This window comes from Episyrphus balteatus, chromosome 1 (assembly GCF_945859705.1).
Source record: "Episyrphus balteatus chromosome 1, idEpiBalt1.1, whole genome shotgun sequence".
Classification (NCBI taxonomy): Eukaryota; Metazoa; Arthropoda; class Insecta; order Diptera; family Syrphidae; genus Episyrphus; species Episyrphus balteatus.
In genome coordinates, this window is record NC_079134.1 from 134,219,741 (window position 1) to 134,239,863 (window position 20,123).

Here is a 20,123-nt window from a genome sequence, read left to right on the forward strand (position 1 = left end):
ATCGATAGATTTTGAACAAAATTATCTCTTTATCTTTGCCAGAAAGTGTACTATATACACAAAATTTAAAACTATGATGATTCAAAAGATTTTGATTTTTTCTTTCAGTAATAAAGTTTTTTTTTCAGAAATTTTCTTTAAAAACTGGATTTTTTTTTTAATACATTGCTTAACATCTGGAGTGACCCAGAGAAGTTGTTCTAATGTTTGTTGCTTATTTACTTAGCTTCCAGGCTCTGGTTATTTTGTTCAGATTAGTCGTTTATTACTCAAGATATAGCCCGAATACTAAGTAGTCCCTGAGGTCAAAGTACGTAAGAAAAAAATAGTGGGATTGAGTGTCCATTTTTTAGTTTTTTTAGTTTGTCTATAATAATAATGGTGTTAAGACAAATTCAAAAAAAAAACTAAAAAATATCACCCCTAGATTTTTATTTAACGAAGCGAATGGTGTTTATTTTATGAAAATGTGTCCATTATTACAGTGGTGACGAAACCAAAATTTAAAAAAATAATTTTTTTTGATGATTTTTGCTATTTTTGGCCATAACTTTTTTGTTAAGACAAATACAAAAAAAAACTAAAAAAAACGTCGCCCCTAGATTTTTATTTAACGAAGCGAATGGCTTTTATTTTATGAAAATGTGTCCATTATTACAGTGGTGACGAAAGTCTAAAATTAAAAAAAAAAATAATTTTTTTTGGATGTTTTTTGCGTTTTTTGGTCATAACTTTTTTGTTAAGACAAATAAAAAAAAAACTAAAAAATATCGCCCCTAGATTTTTATTTAACGAAGCGAATGGCGTTTATTTTATGAAAATGGGTCCATTATTACAGTGGTGACGAAAGTCCAAAATTAAAAAAAAAAAAATAATTTTTTTGATGTTTTTTGGTCATAACTTTTTTGTTAAGACAAATAAAAAAAAACTAAAAAATATCGCCCCTACATTTTTATTTAACGAAGCGAATTCCGTTTAATTTTTCAAAATCAAACGAGTTTTGCGGCTTGGTGGCTGTCCAAACCTCAGCAGACAAATTGTCTGCAAAGTTCAGGATCATTTTTGTCGACCTTCGTGATGTTTTTCTTCTTTAAGTTATAGCCTCTATAAACTTTTTCTAGTCAAAAATGTCTGCCTAGGTCTCTACACTTAAATAATGAATTGCTGAAAATTGTTCATAATGAAGTGGTTTGAGTATAGAATTGTTTACTGAATGTTCGCTCCTTGAATAACGATCACGTCCTTGAAAAACATGTTGATTGAATTGATTTGATTTCGATATATAAATTGAACAACCTTATATAAATTCACACTTTCGTCTTTTTTCCGAATTTAAAGGCTTATGTGCAAAGCATCTCGAAAGACACACACATGCCAATGTGTTTAAATCTTAAAAGCATATCAGGTGCAAAGTTCTTCGAAAAAATATAAATTTCAACTTCAATTAATGTTTCACAAAATAAAATAAAACAAAAAAACATCAACAAAGGTTCATGATTTAAATTCTAACAATGTTTAAAATGGGAATTCTTCTAAGTATGTACACGGAATCGAATGAAGGTTACGTTTACTTTTATAGAACATTGATTGAGTGTGGGACAGAAAATGGCTTCGCAACTCACAAGGCATTTCTGTGTTGTACGAGTATTGTAAATATGTACGTAAGCAAAAGAAATTTACACGTGTTTTCTTATTTTATTTAGAATTTCTTTATTTTTTCTATTAAACACCATTTCCTGTTTTTTTTTTTATTGTTAAACTTAGGTCCTTGTATCGATGATTGTTGGTTTTTTTTATTGAACTTACAGATTTTTTAAGAGAGTTATTTCCTTTCTTTTATTCTTTCGATTAAATTCAACTGGAAAATAAAAATACGTAAAAACCATCTCCAATCGTAAACAAAAACAGGAAATGACTATTGAAAGCCACCACCGCCGCCATTGATGATCAATCAATTTTATGTTTTTATTTTTTTAAGAATTGAAAAAAGCTTTTTTGAAAAAAAAAAAAAAAAAAAAAAAGGTATTATGGTTCAACTATTTCACATGATTCACTAAGAAAAACTTGAAAGAGATTTAGTGCTTAAGGACATACTTCCAGAGAGAGCATTAAAGATATTTTATGGTTATGAAAGTACAATAAGGAAAAATTATGGTTTCAGTTAAAAAAAATTATGAAAACGGTCCAGTAGAAGGTCATTTATATCAATTGTTTTTTTTTTTTTTATTATATGAAAGAATTATGACTCAACAAAAGGATACAAACAATGTCAACTACATAATAAAGAATAAAAATAAAAAGTTATAATGAAATTTGTTGGTATTTAAAATCACTTTAAAAAATAAACTTAAATTTTTGGGCAGAAAATAACATTAGAAAAATAAACAAGGCAGTGGAATTGAGTATCTTGTGCCTTTTGACACAATTTTGTACATTTGAAAAAGAGTTCTTTGAATAAATCTCAAAATTTGAATGCATATAAGCGATAAGCAAAAATAGCAACTTTTGATACTAGGTACTATCAAACAACTAGGGTTCAAGTTGTATTTTAAATGAGTATTTTAAATAAAATCTTAATAAATTTATTTGAAAACAGAAAACAAAACTTAAAATTCGATTTTCAAAGGAAAAATACAACATCTGAAATCAAATTGAGCTCCAAAACAAGTATGCAATTTGATTTCTTTTAATCAGAAGCGTTTATAAAAAAAAGTTTTCATAATCGTTAGAGTCGTTTAAAAAAAAAAACTAATTTTTTACAAATCATTTTTTGAAAAAAAAGGTTGTCTGTAAAGCCGGTTTACTGACGATGATTTTTCGTGATGACGTTGTAAGAGAACAGGTTGTGTGCTTTTGTTTAAAATGAGTCAATTGAAGCGTTTATTTATTTCAAACAATCCTAATTTATAAGGAAAAGCTAAAAAAATTATCTTTTTTCTTTTCTCATTACCTATATTAATTTGTTTATTTTAAAAGCTTACAAAAAAAATTATACCATTAAAAAGCCAAATATTTCTTCTAAAGAATGAAACCATTTTTAAATTTTTGCGATGTGCAAAAAGTATTAAAATAATTTATTAAAAACAATCATTTCTTATGAAATAAGTGAAAAAATCACTTCCATCACCCAAAAATCCATTTTTTTGATAAAACAACCTAGGATAATTTATTTTAACTCGATCAATTTTAATCAAAAAAGGCAAAAAAACATATAATTTTCTCTTCTCACGCTATTGGACAATTTTTTTTTTTTTTACAACCTATAAAAAATTATATATCATGTGAAAGCTCATTATTTTAACTTTCAAATGACGTTTCAATCTTATTTCTGCGATGCCTAGAAAAAAATTTAGAATTTTTAGATCCAACCATGTCGAAATTCCAAACTGAGATTACGGTACTTCCCACACTGGTGGCTGTTCCTGATCAACAGATCTCCACAGGTTTTTTGAGGTATTTCGCAAGTTTTTTTAATTTAACATTGTTTAGCTTGTAGTGAATGTACAACTATTTGTGATATACCAAATGAAAGGTAACATCATCAGGATGCTCAATAAAGTTAAATTAAAGTTGTACTTGCTTTAGATCAAAAGATAGAACCTGTTGAATAATAAAACTTTATTTTACCGTTATCTCAAAATTGTGTTTACGAAAGTGATTGAAATTTTGCACAAATATAGTCCTGTCTATTATCTATCTACAATATACATTTCTTATTTATCTGTTGAAGAAAATAAGATAAAAATAAAAAACAGTTAAAAACGGTCAAAAAACTTGGGACAAGAAAACTTGTTTTTCCTGTTATTCGGTTAAAAATCATTTTGAAATACCAATTTTTTGCACATGCATGCGCACAGTCATAGACTACATGGTCTATAAGTTTGAGATTTTTTGAACGCTACGAAAAATTTAAAAAAAATAAAAACTTACCAAAAAATACCCCAAAATAAGTAGGTGTTTTTCAAAAATTCATGTTTCGTATTAGACCCCTAATTTTTTTTAATTATCTTTCAAATGACGTTTTTAAAATTTTCAAAAAAAATGTCCCCTACCTATAATAGGGTTTCCAGAACATATCTTTTAAAGAGAACATGTTCTCTTTTTCAACTCTGATCTTTTTTACACTCTCTTTTTTCATAAAATTCTTTTTTTGTTCTCTATTTTTCAAAAGTCCTCTTTTAAGTATCTTTTTCATTTTCGTCCATAGTTTTTCAAGATTGTTACGATTATCTGTCTCCCACCTTAAAATTTGTTTCAACTCTGCCCACTCACAGTAAAGGTAAAGTGTTCATCGCATTTAAATTTAAAAGAGATGTTCTGTTTTTCATTTTCGATCTACATATTTTAAAATTTCAACTTAGAATATATTTATGCAAATATATACTAATTAGTACCCTCCTCGTTCCCTCTTTTTTCTTCCAAGTCCTCTTTTTTTAAAGGTTCGAGAGTAAAATGTTCTCTTTTTAGTAAGGTCCTAAATGGACACCCTACCTATAATCACTTATTCTACAAAGGTCTACTTCATGTTTTAGCTTTAGAAAACCATTTATAACTTGGTTTTGAAATTTTTTAGAATTTTTTTCAATAACATTGTCAGTCTTGTAATAAATTTATCTATCGATTAAAAAAAATGCAACTCTTTACATTGACGTGTTTAGAAAATAGCCAATTTTTTGCAATTTTGTTTTACCCCTATTTACCCTATTAAAAGACGGATTTTTTTTTAAATCCTTCAAATGTATTCAACTTTATTTTATTATCTTTCAAATAAGCTGTAGAAGATTTTTGTATCTCTAATAGTTTATTTTTAATTTTTAATTGAAATTTTTGCCGCACTGTAAAAGTTCGAGAGTGGAACGTTAGAAAATGGCGTCAGTTTTTTGTGGTGACTGCCATGGTTCATCGATTTTATAAGACGTTAACACGTCTTATAAACTTATACTTTTGAATTGTTTTTACAAAATCATTGGAGCCATTTTTGAAAAATTTCAACTTTACAAAAATTGGCATATGACAAGTAGATACCATTATTTTTGGTACAAAAAAATGAATTCCAAAACCCCTCTGGAGAGTCGCCAAATAACGCTAACGCTACCCCTCAAGTTTGATATTAATCGGTCCATCCGTTTAAGATTTAGCTTGGTATACAGACAGACAGATTGACAGACGGACTTTTCCGGGACCCACTTTTTTGGCATTCTCTATCATCAGTAAATTTAAAAATTAACTAGCAGTAAATTTCAAAATGTCATTACGCGAAAACTCAGGAAATTTCAAATAATATTCAACTGGCTTCAATATACATATGTCCAAATTCTTTTATTATCCGTTAAATGTTTCAATAGAAAAAAAATGTTGCGCATACGTCACAGTGACCGCTTCACAAACAATGAAACCAAGTAAACATTGTTGAGATTTCACTTACCTTTTGTTTTTATAAATAGACTTCTAAAGTATTGAATGCATTTATATTATCTTTCCTGTTAGTTTTATATGCTAAAAAAGCAATTTTTCTAACAAAAAACCTAAAAAAAATAATTTTCAACGATTGCCAGCAAACAAACAAACTCACTTCTAAAAACTAAAATAGAAACCCAAAAACCTTTGAATATTACAAAAAAAAAAAATTATTTTCAATGCACTTGAGTATAAAAAACGCTAAATTGTATTTGAAATAAAATTGAATGTCTGTAAAAGTTTTTAACCTCCCAAAATTCTAACAAAAAAAAAAAAAAAAAAAAAAAAGAATCATTTTTACTTTTAAAAGGTTTTTGTCTGGATACTTTATATCTCCCATCACTCCATTTGAAAGCCATTAACAGAAAATATACGCAAAGAAAAACAAAAATACTATTCAAGTAAGGTCGTTTGGACAATACCGAATGAAAGTTAGAAAAAATAATATAAAAACATGAAAGCAATAATAATATTTATTTAGAATTTTTATCTGCACGATTTGTGTATTTTTTCTTTTTTATTTTTGTTCAAACAAAATGGAACGTAGGTAAGTTTTTTTTCCAATTTTGAAATAAAGAAAAATAAACTTGGTTCAACTTTGTGTTTGCTTAAATCAAAATCAATAATTCGTGTCCTTCAAAGGATATAAACTATCTAGAGAAGGTTTGAAGGTTATTTCAGAGTGCGTCTGCTGTTTTATTGAAATACATTTTCCAAATGAATTATTTCTGTGAAGATACACTTGAGTCATCAAAAAATACATAACTTTGAATAATAATTCGAAATCCTGATAGATAGGAAACAATCAATATTGTAGATACTTTGCGTATTTTTTTTTTTTCAAATCTTATCGTGCCACAATTTATATTTCCTAATAATTAAGCTAAAAAAATGGCAAGAAATCAATATTCCTTATCCTTTCAACAAGGCGAAAAACCACAAAACGTAGCGAAATATTTTGATTTACCCCCATGAACTGGCGCCATCTGTTAATATCAAACAGGACATCCTGCAAAAATGCTGATGTACATATATAAGCTCCTTAAATATACTCATTTAACCATTCTATACCAAGAAAAGTTCCTCTAACGTCAAACCTAATTGCAATCTCTATTTTTTTTTTTTGTTCTTGCAGGCCTTGTGATAGAAATTTACGAGATGCGGAGTTAATATCCTGCCGCTTGAGACGCGTTGAGCCACTATGTCGTCTCCCGGGATCAGCACTACAACAGCTAGCAATGTGTGGATTCTACGAGGATCTGGAAAAAGGAGTTACCCGTGAGTAGAGTATATTTTATTTTATGAGAAACTTTTGCCTTCCTCAGTTCCACATAGTATCATCATTTGTGTCATCTTTTTTTTAGTTTTGTGAACTTTTTGGGTTGCACAAATTAAATTATTTGTGGTTATTTTAGTTTGGTATACACATACTCCTCCGGTTTTTTTTTTATTTTCGTTGTAGTTTTTAAAGGATGTCGATGTACGAGATATATTTTATTTTATTTTTTAAAAAATAACCTCTTATTAGTGGTTGTATCCTTTACATTTTGTATATCTTTGCAGTTTTTCGTGCTGGTGAACAGGGACGTTTCTGGTACGCTGTATTGGGTGGCTCACTAGAGGTCAGATATCATGCACCGGATACTGATGGCAAGGTAAAGTTTGAATTAATTTTATTTGTATTTTAGAATTTTCGTTTCAAACTACAAGGGTTAGTTTTGGTACATGTTTTGACCTTAGGGTAAATTATTATTTTCAAGATTCAGTAAGAACATAAAAAATGATTGCAATGTTAATCTACGTTTTTGGGAAAAGCTTTTAGTTAAGAGGTTGTATAGTATTTATACTAAAATTGAATCTTAAAGATAGTTATTTTGTTGTATAAGTATTTGTTAAGCCTTGGAGATTATTCTAAGAAGTGAATCGATAAAAAAGTTTATATAAGGTAAGTTGATAAAGGTTTTGATTTATAGGAAAGTGTAAAAAATAAAATTATAGAGAATTTTTAGGTTATGCAAGTACAACATTTTTAGTTTTATACTTCAGGGAGGCTATTCCGGTTCTATGAAAAGTGCGATAAATATGAATTTGCGATTCTGGTTCCTTTAAAACATCAAAGTTAATGTCAAATATTTTTTTTCATATGAAAAGTATTTTATCACTGCACAATTTTCTGTGCAAAACATCATTAAAAAAACCCTTTTTTTTAAATAAAACACATATTTTTGTAGGTGTGTATATCATTTTTTTTTTTTTTTTTGCTTTATGGAAATCATTGAAAATGTTTGCTTGGGAATAAGGGTATTCATAACACTGGTTAACAAAATTAAACTTTTTTTTTTGTTGCCGGAACAAAAAAATACTTTTCTGAAGGTTTTCGGTGTGTTGAACTCGAATCCGTATTCAAAAAAAAATAATCAGCTATCGTTTTTGAAATATTACCGTTAGAATATGTAGTACTTCGGGCCTTATTCTTTTATATAAGGTAAATTGTTTGTGCATTCTGTGGTAATAAGTTAAAAGAGCTTATGTCGACATAAGTGAAAATCGATTTTATTTGATTAACATGTTCACCTTTGGTTCAGCTTTGTTTTAGTCTGGGTCTCATTTCTCTACTCAAAATATAAACCGTTAAATTAAAAAAAAAAATCATAGTAGCTTAAGTCTTTTTGGGCAAAAACTGCATTTGCAAAATAGCTTATGTATAAAATCATCCAAATCTTAAAAATAATACACTTTTTTAAATAAGCTTAAGTCATGACATAAGCTAATATGACAATTTGAATTCAAATATATTCATCGCTTAGGTCAACATATAAGCTATTTTAAACTTGTGGTCGAGTGAACCATTTCTGTTCTTATGTCGACTCAAGCCATTTTAAAAGAATGCATTTTGAACCAAACCCAATTTTGCAAAACAGCTTAAGTAACATAAGCTGTTTTGTTAATTGAAATGTCTGCAAAATTGTATACTTAAGTCAAAGTAAGTTATTTTTTCAAATGTAACGGCCGTCCCGAACGTTTTCAAGAAAAAATATACATATGAAAATTAAGGGTATAACAAGCCTGTACCCAAAAAAGTTGTTGGTTTAGCGGCAACAGTTTAAAAGTAATCACAAAAAAAGTAAAAAAAAATCTGGTCCACAAACTTCATTTGCTTATACTGAAAAATGATAAAAATTGACTCAAGTTCTTTTAATTTATTGACACAGTTAGTAACGGTTTATATATAAACTATTTTTCACCTTTTTAAATCTGTTTAAATCTTTTCGATATCTTTTTTACTTCCCGAGATATCCTCAGTTGTTTGCATATTTCATAAATTTTATAACGTCATTATCTCCTTTATGATATATAAAGCCAAAGCTACTTACTTCATTTTAAGATATCTCGGGCAGTATCAAAGATATCGGAAAGATTTAAAAAATTCTTGAAAGAAGGAAAATAGTTCTAATAGAAACTGTTACTAAATTTTTTCTTACAATTTTCCTTATATTAAAGAATAAGGTCCGAAGTAGTCAAAAAAACGTTTTTTTGCATTTTCTAACGGTAATATTTCAAAAACGGGAGCTGATCAATTTTTTCTGACTTCGAATTCGAGTTCAGCACACCAAAAGCCTTCAGGAAAGTATATTTTTGTTTCGGCAACAGAATCCTTGTTAACCAGTGTAATTACTATCCAACAATGTTATTTATTCCGCTTCAATGATTGTTATTCCAATACAAAATTGTTAAATCTGAAATTTGAAAGAAAATAAAATACGTGGCAAATTTTTCATATATTTTTGTAAAGCAAAACCTTCAAAATTTAAAAAAAAAAACTTTTTCTTTAGTTATTTAAATATAACGTTCACCCCTATTAGGATTGTCAAAAATAAATTTCATTCTCTTAATATGTAATTTGCAAAAAAATTGAAGAGAAAGAATGATGCCAACAGTTATTTTTTTTAAATGTAATTGAAAAATTCTATTAAAAATATGACCAGTTTTCCCCCAAATTAGATTTTAAAACATAAAATTTCAGTGTTTATCAACTATCAATTGATAGTTGACAATCGTAATAAATGAATCCCCAAATTCAAGGTCCAAATGGGAACGCTTAATGTTTAAACTATGTGCCTTTCGCCACCTTTGAAGAATTTTGACACAGTTTTGAAATATCATACTTTTATTTTTTTTTTATCGAGAAAGAGACTGAAATTCACATTTTTTTTTTTAATCATAATTTTGAAAAAAAATTAAAAAATGCTAATATAGAAAGTGTTTTGTTTTTTGGCTTAGAAGAAATACCTAGCATACATTATTTTTCTATAAAAAGTTATTTCCTCAGTTTTCAGTGTATTTTACTTACATGTAACATGAGAGTAACACATTATTTTTTCTATTAATTATTTTGGAAAATAACTTTTTGCTATTCATATTTCTTAGTTGTGATGTTTTTGACACGATAATACTGTAAAAAACATTTTTTAATATAGATTTTCATAGCTTGAGTTCGAAAGGGTTAAATAGAATGTCATGAAACTTATTTTAAGACTCAATATAAGTTCAAGTGACCTCAACTCCAAAAAAGTATAAAGCGTTTCGCCTTATTTTAAGACATTCACTACAGAATTTTATTATCTAGTTCTTTTTTTGCACCACAAAATAATCTCGGATTTTGGCAGCTATTAAGGCGTCATCTAGTTCTAGATTTTAAATAAAAAATTAATTAATGAATACATGTGAAATCTTTTAGATTTCGAGGAAAAATTGATGTTTTCAAAGACTAAGATAAACGGTATCTTTGATGTTAACAAAATAGAAAAGTGATTTTTTTTTTTCAAAAACGGCTCAAAATAATTTGAAAATAATGTTCCTTGTACCTACTTTTGTGATGTAAAAAAAAATATTTGTTTCGTTATAAATGGAGCCTACAATAGAACCGTTTTTTTTTTTTTTTTTTGGGTTTCTGATTTTCTTGTAAGTAGTTTAGCCCATTTCAACTATAATTTTTATTTAAAAGTAAGTAAAAGACACATTTTTGGATTTTTCAAAATATTAAATTTATTTTTGTAAGATCAATTCTTTAATGAAGTTTTTGAAATTTAATTTTTAAATATTAGTGATTATTTTTTGAAAAGCATACCAACTTTTTCGAATAATGTTAGAAAATTTGCATACAGTTTTACACACATTTAAAAAAAATAATACGGCAACAGTGGCAATTTTATAATTCATAGATGTAAGGGTACTTATTTTTTGTTACCGAATTTTGAAAAAAAAAAATTTCACTCGGAACTGTTTTGGCTCTGTTAATTATTATTGTCATTTTTTGAAGCTTTAACTACTCCACTAACAATGCTTAAGAACAAGCTAACCAATACGTTTTATTAAAAAGAATAATTCTTAATTCTGAGAAGAATTATTCTTAATTGCTTACAATTAAATGTTAAAACACTGAAAAAAAATCCCGCTCTCAAATATTTCTATTGAGTGGCAAACAATTTTTACTTAATTTTCTCTGGATGTACAACAGTTCCTTTTTTCCCCGGACAAAAATAAAAATTCGAATTTTGTATGGCTTCATTTTTATATCAACAGAAGAAAACATGTCAAAAAAATTTCAAAGTACCCCGAAGACAAGACGCCACTGTAATTAGCAATGAATTTCCGCTTCAATTTTATGAATGCTCACTGGTTTAGACTTATAATAAATACTATGACCTTTAGAGTCCTTAAAAATTTTATATTTTCTTGTTAACAGTTGTTGGTAGGTACTTGAAATTTTGTGTATAAATATAAAAAATTTAGAATTAGATTTTTATGTAGGTTTTTTAGGAAATTTCCATCAATATTGTGTGCCTTTATGACACACCCACGAAGGAAACGACGTATTCCGGTACAGATTTACAACCTTATTAACCTTATATCTAATATAAAATACGTCAACAAGTAGGATCTTCTCTTTTTTGTATTTGTATAAGTAGGTATTTATATTTGTTTTTTTTTTTATTATTATTTTTCATTTCAAAATATATCACACTTGAACCCGACAGGCAAAACAAACTCTCAAAATAACTTTTTTTTTTCTTGGGAAATTCCAAGTTAATTCAACAAATCGATGAATAACAACTACCACTCATTCTGTGTACCAACCATCACATCGCATCACATCACATCATCCTACATTATTATAATATTCGTACATAATATATTGGTGGTCCTTCAACCAGAAAATAAAACTTTTTTCACCTGAAATGGAATTTCGAAACACGTTCGTCTTCAAAGTTCGATATGATTCTCAAGAGGTAGAAAAAAACTTTTTTAAGTGGAAACTGTTCAGGTATTATTCGTGCGTGAACGCAAAAACAATTGACGATGATGATGATGACGAAAACGATGATGATGATGATGAAGACGCATGAGATTGAGAAGATGACAGCTGAGTTGATGACGATGTTGATGTTGAACTTTTGTTTGTGACTTACTCAATATGCTTGTAGTGGGGTTATAAAGGTGGAATTAAACATTATTTAGGTTGACCAATAGCAGGAGATTAAAATCAAAACATAACTACGAAACATGATTTTTTTAAATTATCACTAGTACCTATCAATTTTCTCACAAATTGAGTTTGACACAAAAAAAAAAAATTGAACACAACGGCAACACCTACAATATTTAAACATTCATTTTTAAATAGCTTAGAACTTTTTTCTATTTGTAAAATTAAAATGAAGTTAACTCAATTCAGTATTTTTGAAAAACTGGTCCTCAAACTCGGAATTTTGAAAAAAAAAAAAATATTGAAAAAATTTTAACATGTCGTTTTAAAAATTTTTTCGTAATAAAATATGCATTTTTTTTTTAAATTTGTTGCATATTTTAATTTTAATTTGAATTCATAAAAAGAAATTTCAATATGTACATATTACAGTTTATGAAACAAATTAAAAAGTATTTTAATTTTCAAAGAACTTTTTTTAATAGAAAAAAGCTATTTTTTCTCCATTCAACAGTCTATAATTTTGATGGTTAAAAGTTAACTAGAAAAGGTTTGAAGGTCTTATTCAATTACACTGGTTAACAAGGGTTCTGTTGCCGGAACCAAAATATACTTTTCTGAAGGTTTTCCGTGTGCTGAACTCGAATCCGAAGTCAAAAACATTCTAGCGGCTCGCGTTTTTGAAATATTACCGTTAGAAAATGCAAAAAAACGTTTTTTTGACTACTTCGGACGTTTTTTTTTTCATGTAAGAAAATGTTTTAAAATTAAAATTGTAACGGTTTCTAAAAGACCTGTTTTATTTCTTTCAAAATCTGTTTAAATCTTTCCGATATCTTTCGTATAGGTCGAGATATCTTAAGATGAAGTAAGTGTGTTTTGCTTCGGCAACAAAAAAAAAGTTTAATTTTGTAAACCAGTGATTTCAATTATTTCTTTACAAATATTCAGTTTTTATCAAAAAAATCCAATGAAATTGACTTAAATTTAATGTATTAGGGTGGGTCAAAAAAAATCGAAATTCGTTTTTTCGATTTTGTACTCCGAAAAATCGATTGCTAGACACCTCTAGAATAGGGTTGCCAGATATATTTTGACGAAACTGGTAATCGAGATGCAAAATCCCGGACTTTTCCGGACAAATAAGGACACAAAAAAGAGTACAAATCTAGGACAAAAGGAATGCATAGTTTTATAAAAACAAAAAAAAGTGGAACAATCTTTTCAAAATTTAACTAAAAATCACATTTTTAACCCTTGTTCCCGTAGCATTTTTTTTCTTATTTTTTTCACAAAAAAAAATAAAAGTCAAAATTTTAGCTAATATTACAAAAGTTGGAGTGTACATAGTTACAGTAAAAAAAAATTTTAATTCCATTAAAATCCAATTGCTCAAAATTTTAAACGATTAAGAGCCAATTTTTTAATCTTCTAATAAAAGGTCAGTTAACTGTTCGACCAATAAAATTATTAGGCTCATAAACAATCAGATAAAAACATTGAATTTTTCAATCAAGAATAATTTATTCTACAGAATTACAAAAAAAAAATTGTCAAATTCAAAAATATTTAAAATTAAACGTCATTTTTATTCATGATTGTTTTTGTTTTCTTGTGTTCCACTGTATTTTTTTCAAAATTCTTTCAAAACTTTCACAACTGACAAAATAATTTTGTTGAGATTATTCCTTAGAATAATTTTTATTTGTCTCTGAAAGAAGCAGATAGTTTTATTCTAAGGAATAAGCCATATCTGCTTGTTGAAAATTTGATTTTTTCTCTATCCTTAGGAATAAGTACTAAATGACTGTTTAACTGACTATTGAAAAATTGGTCCTTAGTTGAATGCTAATAGAATTTTTAGTAAGTTACTATTTAAGTTAAGAAATGGTCTTTTTGACTTAGCAGAGTAGCATACAAAAAGTGATATTTTTAAAGGCTTCAAAAGAGTACAATCCCGGACAATTGATAGAAACTATCCCGGACGTCCCCGACACAGCCAAAAAAGAGTACATGTCCGGGAAAACCCGGACGCATGGCAACACTACTCTAGAATATACACACTAAATATGAGCTCTTTATATTAATGGGAATGTCCTCCGCTTCGCAATTTTCCATTTTTTCATTATTAAGCTTCTACGAAAAAAAAATCATTTTTTTATTAATTGACTTTTTAGCAAATTTGTTTGCATATTCTTGTAGAAAATTGAACGCTCTAAAAAAGGCCTTATACACTTTTTTCAATTATCTAACCGTTTAGTAGATATTTGAAGTAAAAAAATCGAGAAAATCTTTAAAAATTCGTGTTTTGTTCTTAATTTTGTAACAAATTGAAAAACTATAATAATCAAACGCGTTTCTTGTAGGAAACAGATTGCTCCACAAAAAAGGTCTTGATAACTTTTTCATTAATCTAACCATTCTCAAGATATTCGAGGTTAAAGTAAAAAAAAAAAATATAAAAACAATTTTTACTTTTAAAAATTTTCCAAATCAATGAAACTTCATTATTTTCAAATAAACAAGATGTATTCTTGTACTGGCTTAAACGTTCTACAAAATTCCTTGTCCACTGATTTCAATAGTTTTCTTATGACTCGTATGGGTTGCGATTTGGATATTTATATTAATTTCTCATTTGCTGGATTTTAACTAAAAATATCTATGGCCAACAAATTTTTAAAAATAAATTCATATTTTATTAAAAAAAAGTAATTTTTCCAAAAACTCTTCATTAAAAGTGGGTTTAAATTTTACAAATAGGAATGAGTTTCTGGCTTTTTTAAAAATGTGGTGTTTTAAATATTGTCGGTGTTGCCGTTGTGTTCAAAATATTTTTTTTTTTTTTTTTTGTGTTCAAAGTCAATTTGTGAGAAAATTCCATCTATCGCTTAAACGGTGGAAGATTCTCCCATATATTTTTTTTTGCCTTAAATTACCTAGAAAATCTTTCGGTATCATTGAATTCAGAAATTTAAGCTAAAAAATGGTTTTGTTAAAAAATAAATAATTTAAATTAAAAAAAAAAATATCGGTAATTTTTAACCTATAGAGGTTAAAGTATTTTTTATTACTGACCGACACGTCTGAAAAAAAAGATCATCGAAATCTAAAAATTGTTCGGCCGGGTTCCTTAATAATTTGCTTTAATTACTCCACTACACCTCATTTTCAAAAACTAAATTTTTTCAAAATATCCTTTTTACTGGTAAATGCTTAAAATCAAAATGCGCACTAAATTTTTCTTCTTGGGGCTTCCAGACTCAACGTGTGTAATGGTGTAATATTTTTCAAGTGTACCTACACTAAAAGGGTAATAAAAAAAATTTTTTCAAAACTTGAAACTTTATTCAAATATTATTAAACTAATTCTCATTTTGGCGTCCATTAAGAACTTTTCAATAAAATCCCTTAAGTTTCTATTAATTTTTAAACTCTTAATATGAAAACTCTTTAAAATTTCAACAAAAAAAAAAATCAGAGCTTACCTCTTTACCTTTATACAGGGTGTCCCACAGTCACCGCCCCAAATGAAAACCATGGATTCCTGAGGTCATTTTAAGTCGAAAAACTTAAGAGGTAATTTTCTCGTTTTCGTCCCGTTTTCGAGTTACCACGGTTTTTATGATTTTTTCTCTTTTGTCCTTTAACTGGCCTTATCTTTGCCAAACTACGTTTGATTTGAAAGATTTTTTTTGCAACCAATCAAGAATTAATTGCAGTTTAAGTTTGTCTCAAAACTTTTTTCCTGCGGACAACCGTTTCTACACAATTTTGCATCAAACACAATTTTCTTCGTTTTTTAAGTTGTTTTTTACACTTTCATATCATTTAAGTCAAAAAAACACGTTAACGGGTATACATTTTTTGTGCTTTTTATTAAAGCCCAGTTTATTTTCATAAAAAAAATAAGTTTTATTTCATAAAAAAGGCTACTGAAAGTAATTAAAAAAAAAAACAAACTGAGTGAATGAAAAAAAAAAAATAATTTTTTAATAAAAAAATAATTTAAATGAATTAAAAACTTTTTCTGAGCAATTGTGGTTAAGAAAAGAACAAATAGATAAAGCTCAGAAAAAGTTTTAATAAATTTAAATTAATTTTGTATTGAAAAATTATTTTTTTTTTAATTCACTTAGTTTGTTTATTTTTTTTAATTTCTTTCAGTAGCCTTTTTTATGAAATAAAACCTATTTCTTTTATGAAAATAAACTGGGGTTTAATAAAAAGCACAAAAAATTAATACTCATTAACGTGTTTTTTTGACTTAAATGATATGAAAGTGTACAAAACAACTTAAAAAACGAAGAAAGTTGTGTTTGATGCAAAATTGTATAGAAACGGTTGTTCGCAGAAAAAAAAGTTTTGAGACAAACTTAAACTGCAATAAATTCTTGATTGGTTGCAAAAAAAATCTTTCAAATCAAACGTAGTTTGGCAAAGATAAGGCCAGTTGAAGGACAAAAGAGAAAAAATCATAAAAACCGTGGTAACTCGAAAACGGGACGAAAACGAGAAAATTACCTCTAAAGTTTTTCGACTTAAAATGACCTCAGGAATCCATGATTTTCATTTGGGGCGGTGACTGTGGGACACCCTGTATACATAATTTCTAAAAGAGCTTCTGATACCAAAATAAATCCATTAAAGGTTTCATTTAAATTCCTTTTTATTTTCAGAATAATAAAGGTACCTACCTAAAATAAATAATACGGGATTTAAATTTGACTTAGATATGCAATCCCTTACTTTTTGACTTTGACCTTTTCTTTGCGAATTAAAAATTACCCTATTTAAAGATCAAAACGCATGATGTTTAATTTGCAACAGATTTTTAACTTTTTTTTAAAGGTAAAATTTGCAGTAAAAGAGTCAAACCGGCAAAAAAAAAATGTACTCTAAGTGTAAGTTTCATATGAATTTTATACGAGAACCTCAAACCTTTCAATACAAATAGGAAAAGTGAAGCAGACGCTCATGATGTAAGACAATAAGCTTTATTATTATCAACACAAGGACACGTATTATTGGGTCATTTCGGGATGATGAAAAATAGAAAAACGTTCCAAATAATACGTTGATATACGTTTTGGTTGTTTTGAAGCACGTTTAACTGCAGTCTCATTTGATATAATTTTTTTTAAACCACCAAATACTACATAACCATTTGACATCCTTTTTTTATGAACTCATTGTCATTTAACCCTTTCTTTTAAAACTTTTCCATAATGTCTCCAGATCTGCCACTATTTTTAAATGAGAATGCGAATACACATCACCAGCACACGCTCTTCATTATCATCAAAAATTCCCCTTTTAAGTTATGTTTTCATTAAAAAAGAAGAGAAATGTCCCGCACACGAACCACAAAATGACTAAAACTTATTAATTTACGACATCATTATAAACACAAAAACGTGATATTTGTGCATTTTTCACTTTGAAGCTTCATTAAAAAAAAAAAATAGAATTAAAACATAAAAGTCTTTCACGTGCCCACGACTGACACGGTAGCACCCACCCATAACACTTCCTCATTTTGTTTTTAAATAAAATTGAAGTTGATTTCTAAAAATAAAAATTCGACACAATTAGTTCTGATGAAAGAAATACTTTTTTTTAAACAAAAAAAGAAGACGAAACAAAGCTATAATTACATCAGCATTTAAAATGTCATAACACTAAATAGAAACATTATATCAGTTGATACATGCTCCTTAGAATAAATCCCAAATCAAAATGTCACATTTAAGGAATTTATTTTCGTCAATAAATGAAATCCAAACCGATAAAGTCGATTAAGCAGGATTAGCATTGATAAAGGTGAATTTCACCAAAAACTGATGTTTAAATCTAGTTATTTATGTACTAAAATGTGAAATCTTTGAATAAAGGTTATCGACAAGTAGTTTGATTGTATGAAGGTTATAGTCCAATTCTATACATCCAAGTTTATGCTAAATCCGGTAGACTTTATTTTAAACTGGAATTCAAAATAGAAAACTTCTCCAGCGTTTATTTTTTTTTTTTTTAATTTTTACTTGCAACTTAGGAACCATATATCAAGTTATGCATTCGTACCTATACAAAAAAAAGTTGAGATAACAATCAAACATAACATAACAATGATAGAGATTGCGAAAAAAATTAGGTCTTGAAAATGGGAGCGGGTCAAAATTCTGGTTTTCAAAATTCTGCTTTTTTCAAGAAAATTCTATTTTTCAAAATTCTGCTTTTTTTCTATTCTGTCTTTCAAAACTCTGCCAGCTTTTTTTTTTAATCAAAAATTCTGCTAATTCTACTTTTTCTTATAGCAAATGCGTTTATTAAACAAAAATACGCCTCAATTAAGTTTGGCACTTTCCTAACTGTCTGCTTTTAACTGTCACAAATTTTTTTTAAACTGCCTAAACTACTGACTATTCTATAACTCGCATCTTTATACCGTTGAAAACTATTTAAAAATGAAATGTTGTGTTATAAAGAATATTCCTTTACTTACTAAATTTTTTTTAATTAAAAAAAAATTCAACTATTATTATCAAAAAAAGATGAGTATTACAAAAATTGACAAAGTACTCTTTTCTAATTTTTTGCATAATTTTGTAAAACAGAATTTAAAAAACAGAATTTTAAAAAGCAGAATTTTGAAAGCAGAATTTTGACCCCGGCAGAATTTTGACCCTAACCCCTTGAAATTCCGTCTGTCCGTCTGTATGTAAGGATGTCTGTCGGTCTGTAGAATGAGCTACAGCCTAAACGGATTGGCCGACCTACCCTAGACTTGGTATGTAGCAGTTTTTGAAATATGTACAGAGGTGTTTTTGGAATTAATTTCTTGGACCAAAAATAACGGAACCTGTCATATACCAATTTTAGAAAAGTTTGATTTTCTCAAAAAAGGCTTCTACGATTTTGATGAAAAAATTGAAGTATGTATTAGTTTTAAGATAAGGTTTATCTTCTCATGAAAAACGTTTTTTTTTTTTTATCAAAAATCATTATTAACGGTACCTCCCATAGAACCTTTTTTTTTAATCTGATTTTTCTCCCAAACGATTTGCTTAATTTCAACAAAAAATTTTAAACAAAAACACTCTAATAGTCTTATATACATAAATCAGAAATAAAATTTTGAAAAAATAGTTTTTGGACTTTTAGGAAAAATTAAGAAATTTTTTTTTTTGAAAAATCGAATTTTTTAAAAAGGAGACATTGAATTTTTTAGAAATTTTGGTTTTAGGTGTTGATTAATAGTTTCTACTAAACGGCATGCCAACTTTATTTTAAAACTTTTTTCCAAAAAATTATTTACTTAAAATTAGAATTAACATTTGTATGAAAAAAATGCATTTTTATGAAAGAAATTAAACTGCATACCTTTTTGGAGCTCGATTTCATTTAAAGAGTTGTTTTTTTCATTTGAAGAACGAGATAAGTATGTTTTTTTTTATTATTTTTATTATTATTATTATTTTTATTAGATTATTATTTTCATTTAAATTTACCAAATTTCTATTAAAAAAAGTCTTAAAAAATTTATCAATTCGAATTCCAAGAGCAAGTACGTACGACCAAGTCGTTTATCAATATTTTGTATTCCATTGTTGATTTATTTATTTATTATATTTATTTATTATTTTTTTATTCTTAAGAATTTAATTCCAGTCAATAACTTAAATTGAAGGTTTTTCTTTGCTTTTCCTTCAGGTATTTCGTTGCCCTTATATTTTTGTTTAAACTATTAAATAATATTTCAGATGTTAAACATACTTGTTAAGTCACTCCTCCTCCCATTTTAAGCGATTTTCAACATTTTTTGTGAAAAAAGTTTTTGGACAGCTTCAGATTCGTATTTAGCGACCCCAGAAACATAAGGAGCTTCTAAAGTCGCGTTTTGTGAGCCAATTTGATCGTCAAGTACAAATCTCCATTTTTGCAAGTGTGCTTCTTTCAGATTGTTTCTAATACCTTCTGACATATTTTAATGATAATTTTATTGGTGAATGCTTTTTTCTAAATCATTTCCATCGTGTTTGAAAAGTTTTGGTTTTTGTTCATTAGTTTTGTCTTCTTTGTTTGTTGGTATAAACGCAGATACAATTCTGGCTTTGATCATAGCCCTGACATAACATCTTTTTTTTCGTTTTTTAATAGGTAAATCATTTAAAATAAATCA

General features: G+C 27.5%; 1 protein-coding gene across 3 annotated transcripts in view; it reads left to right on the top strand.

The window, feature by feature from the left end:
* LOC129921566 (rap guanine nucleotide exchange factor 4) overlaps positions 1–20,123 on the top strand; it is a 216,638-nt gene that overhangs the window by 54,954 nt on the left and 141,561 nt on the right. For all 3 annotated transcript variants that reach the window (XM_056003466.1, XM_056003464.1, XM_056003465.1), the window contains exons 3-4: positions 6,593–6,735; positions 7,021–7,112. In XM_056003466.1, the coding sequence (XP_055859441.1) occupies positions 6,593–6,735; positions 7,021–7,112 (235 nt within the window). The remainder of the gene's footprint in view (positions 1–6,592; positions 6,736–7,020; positions 7,113–20,123) is intronic.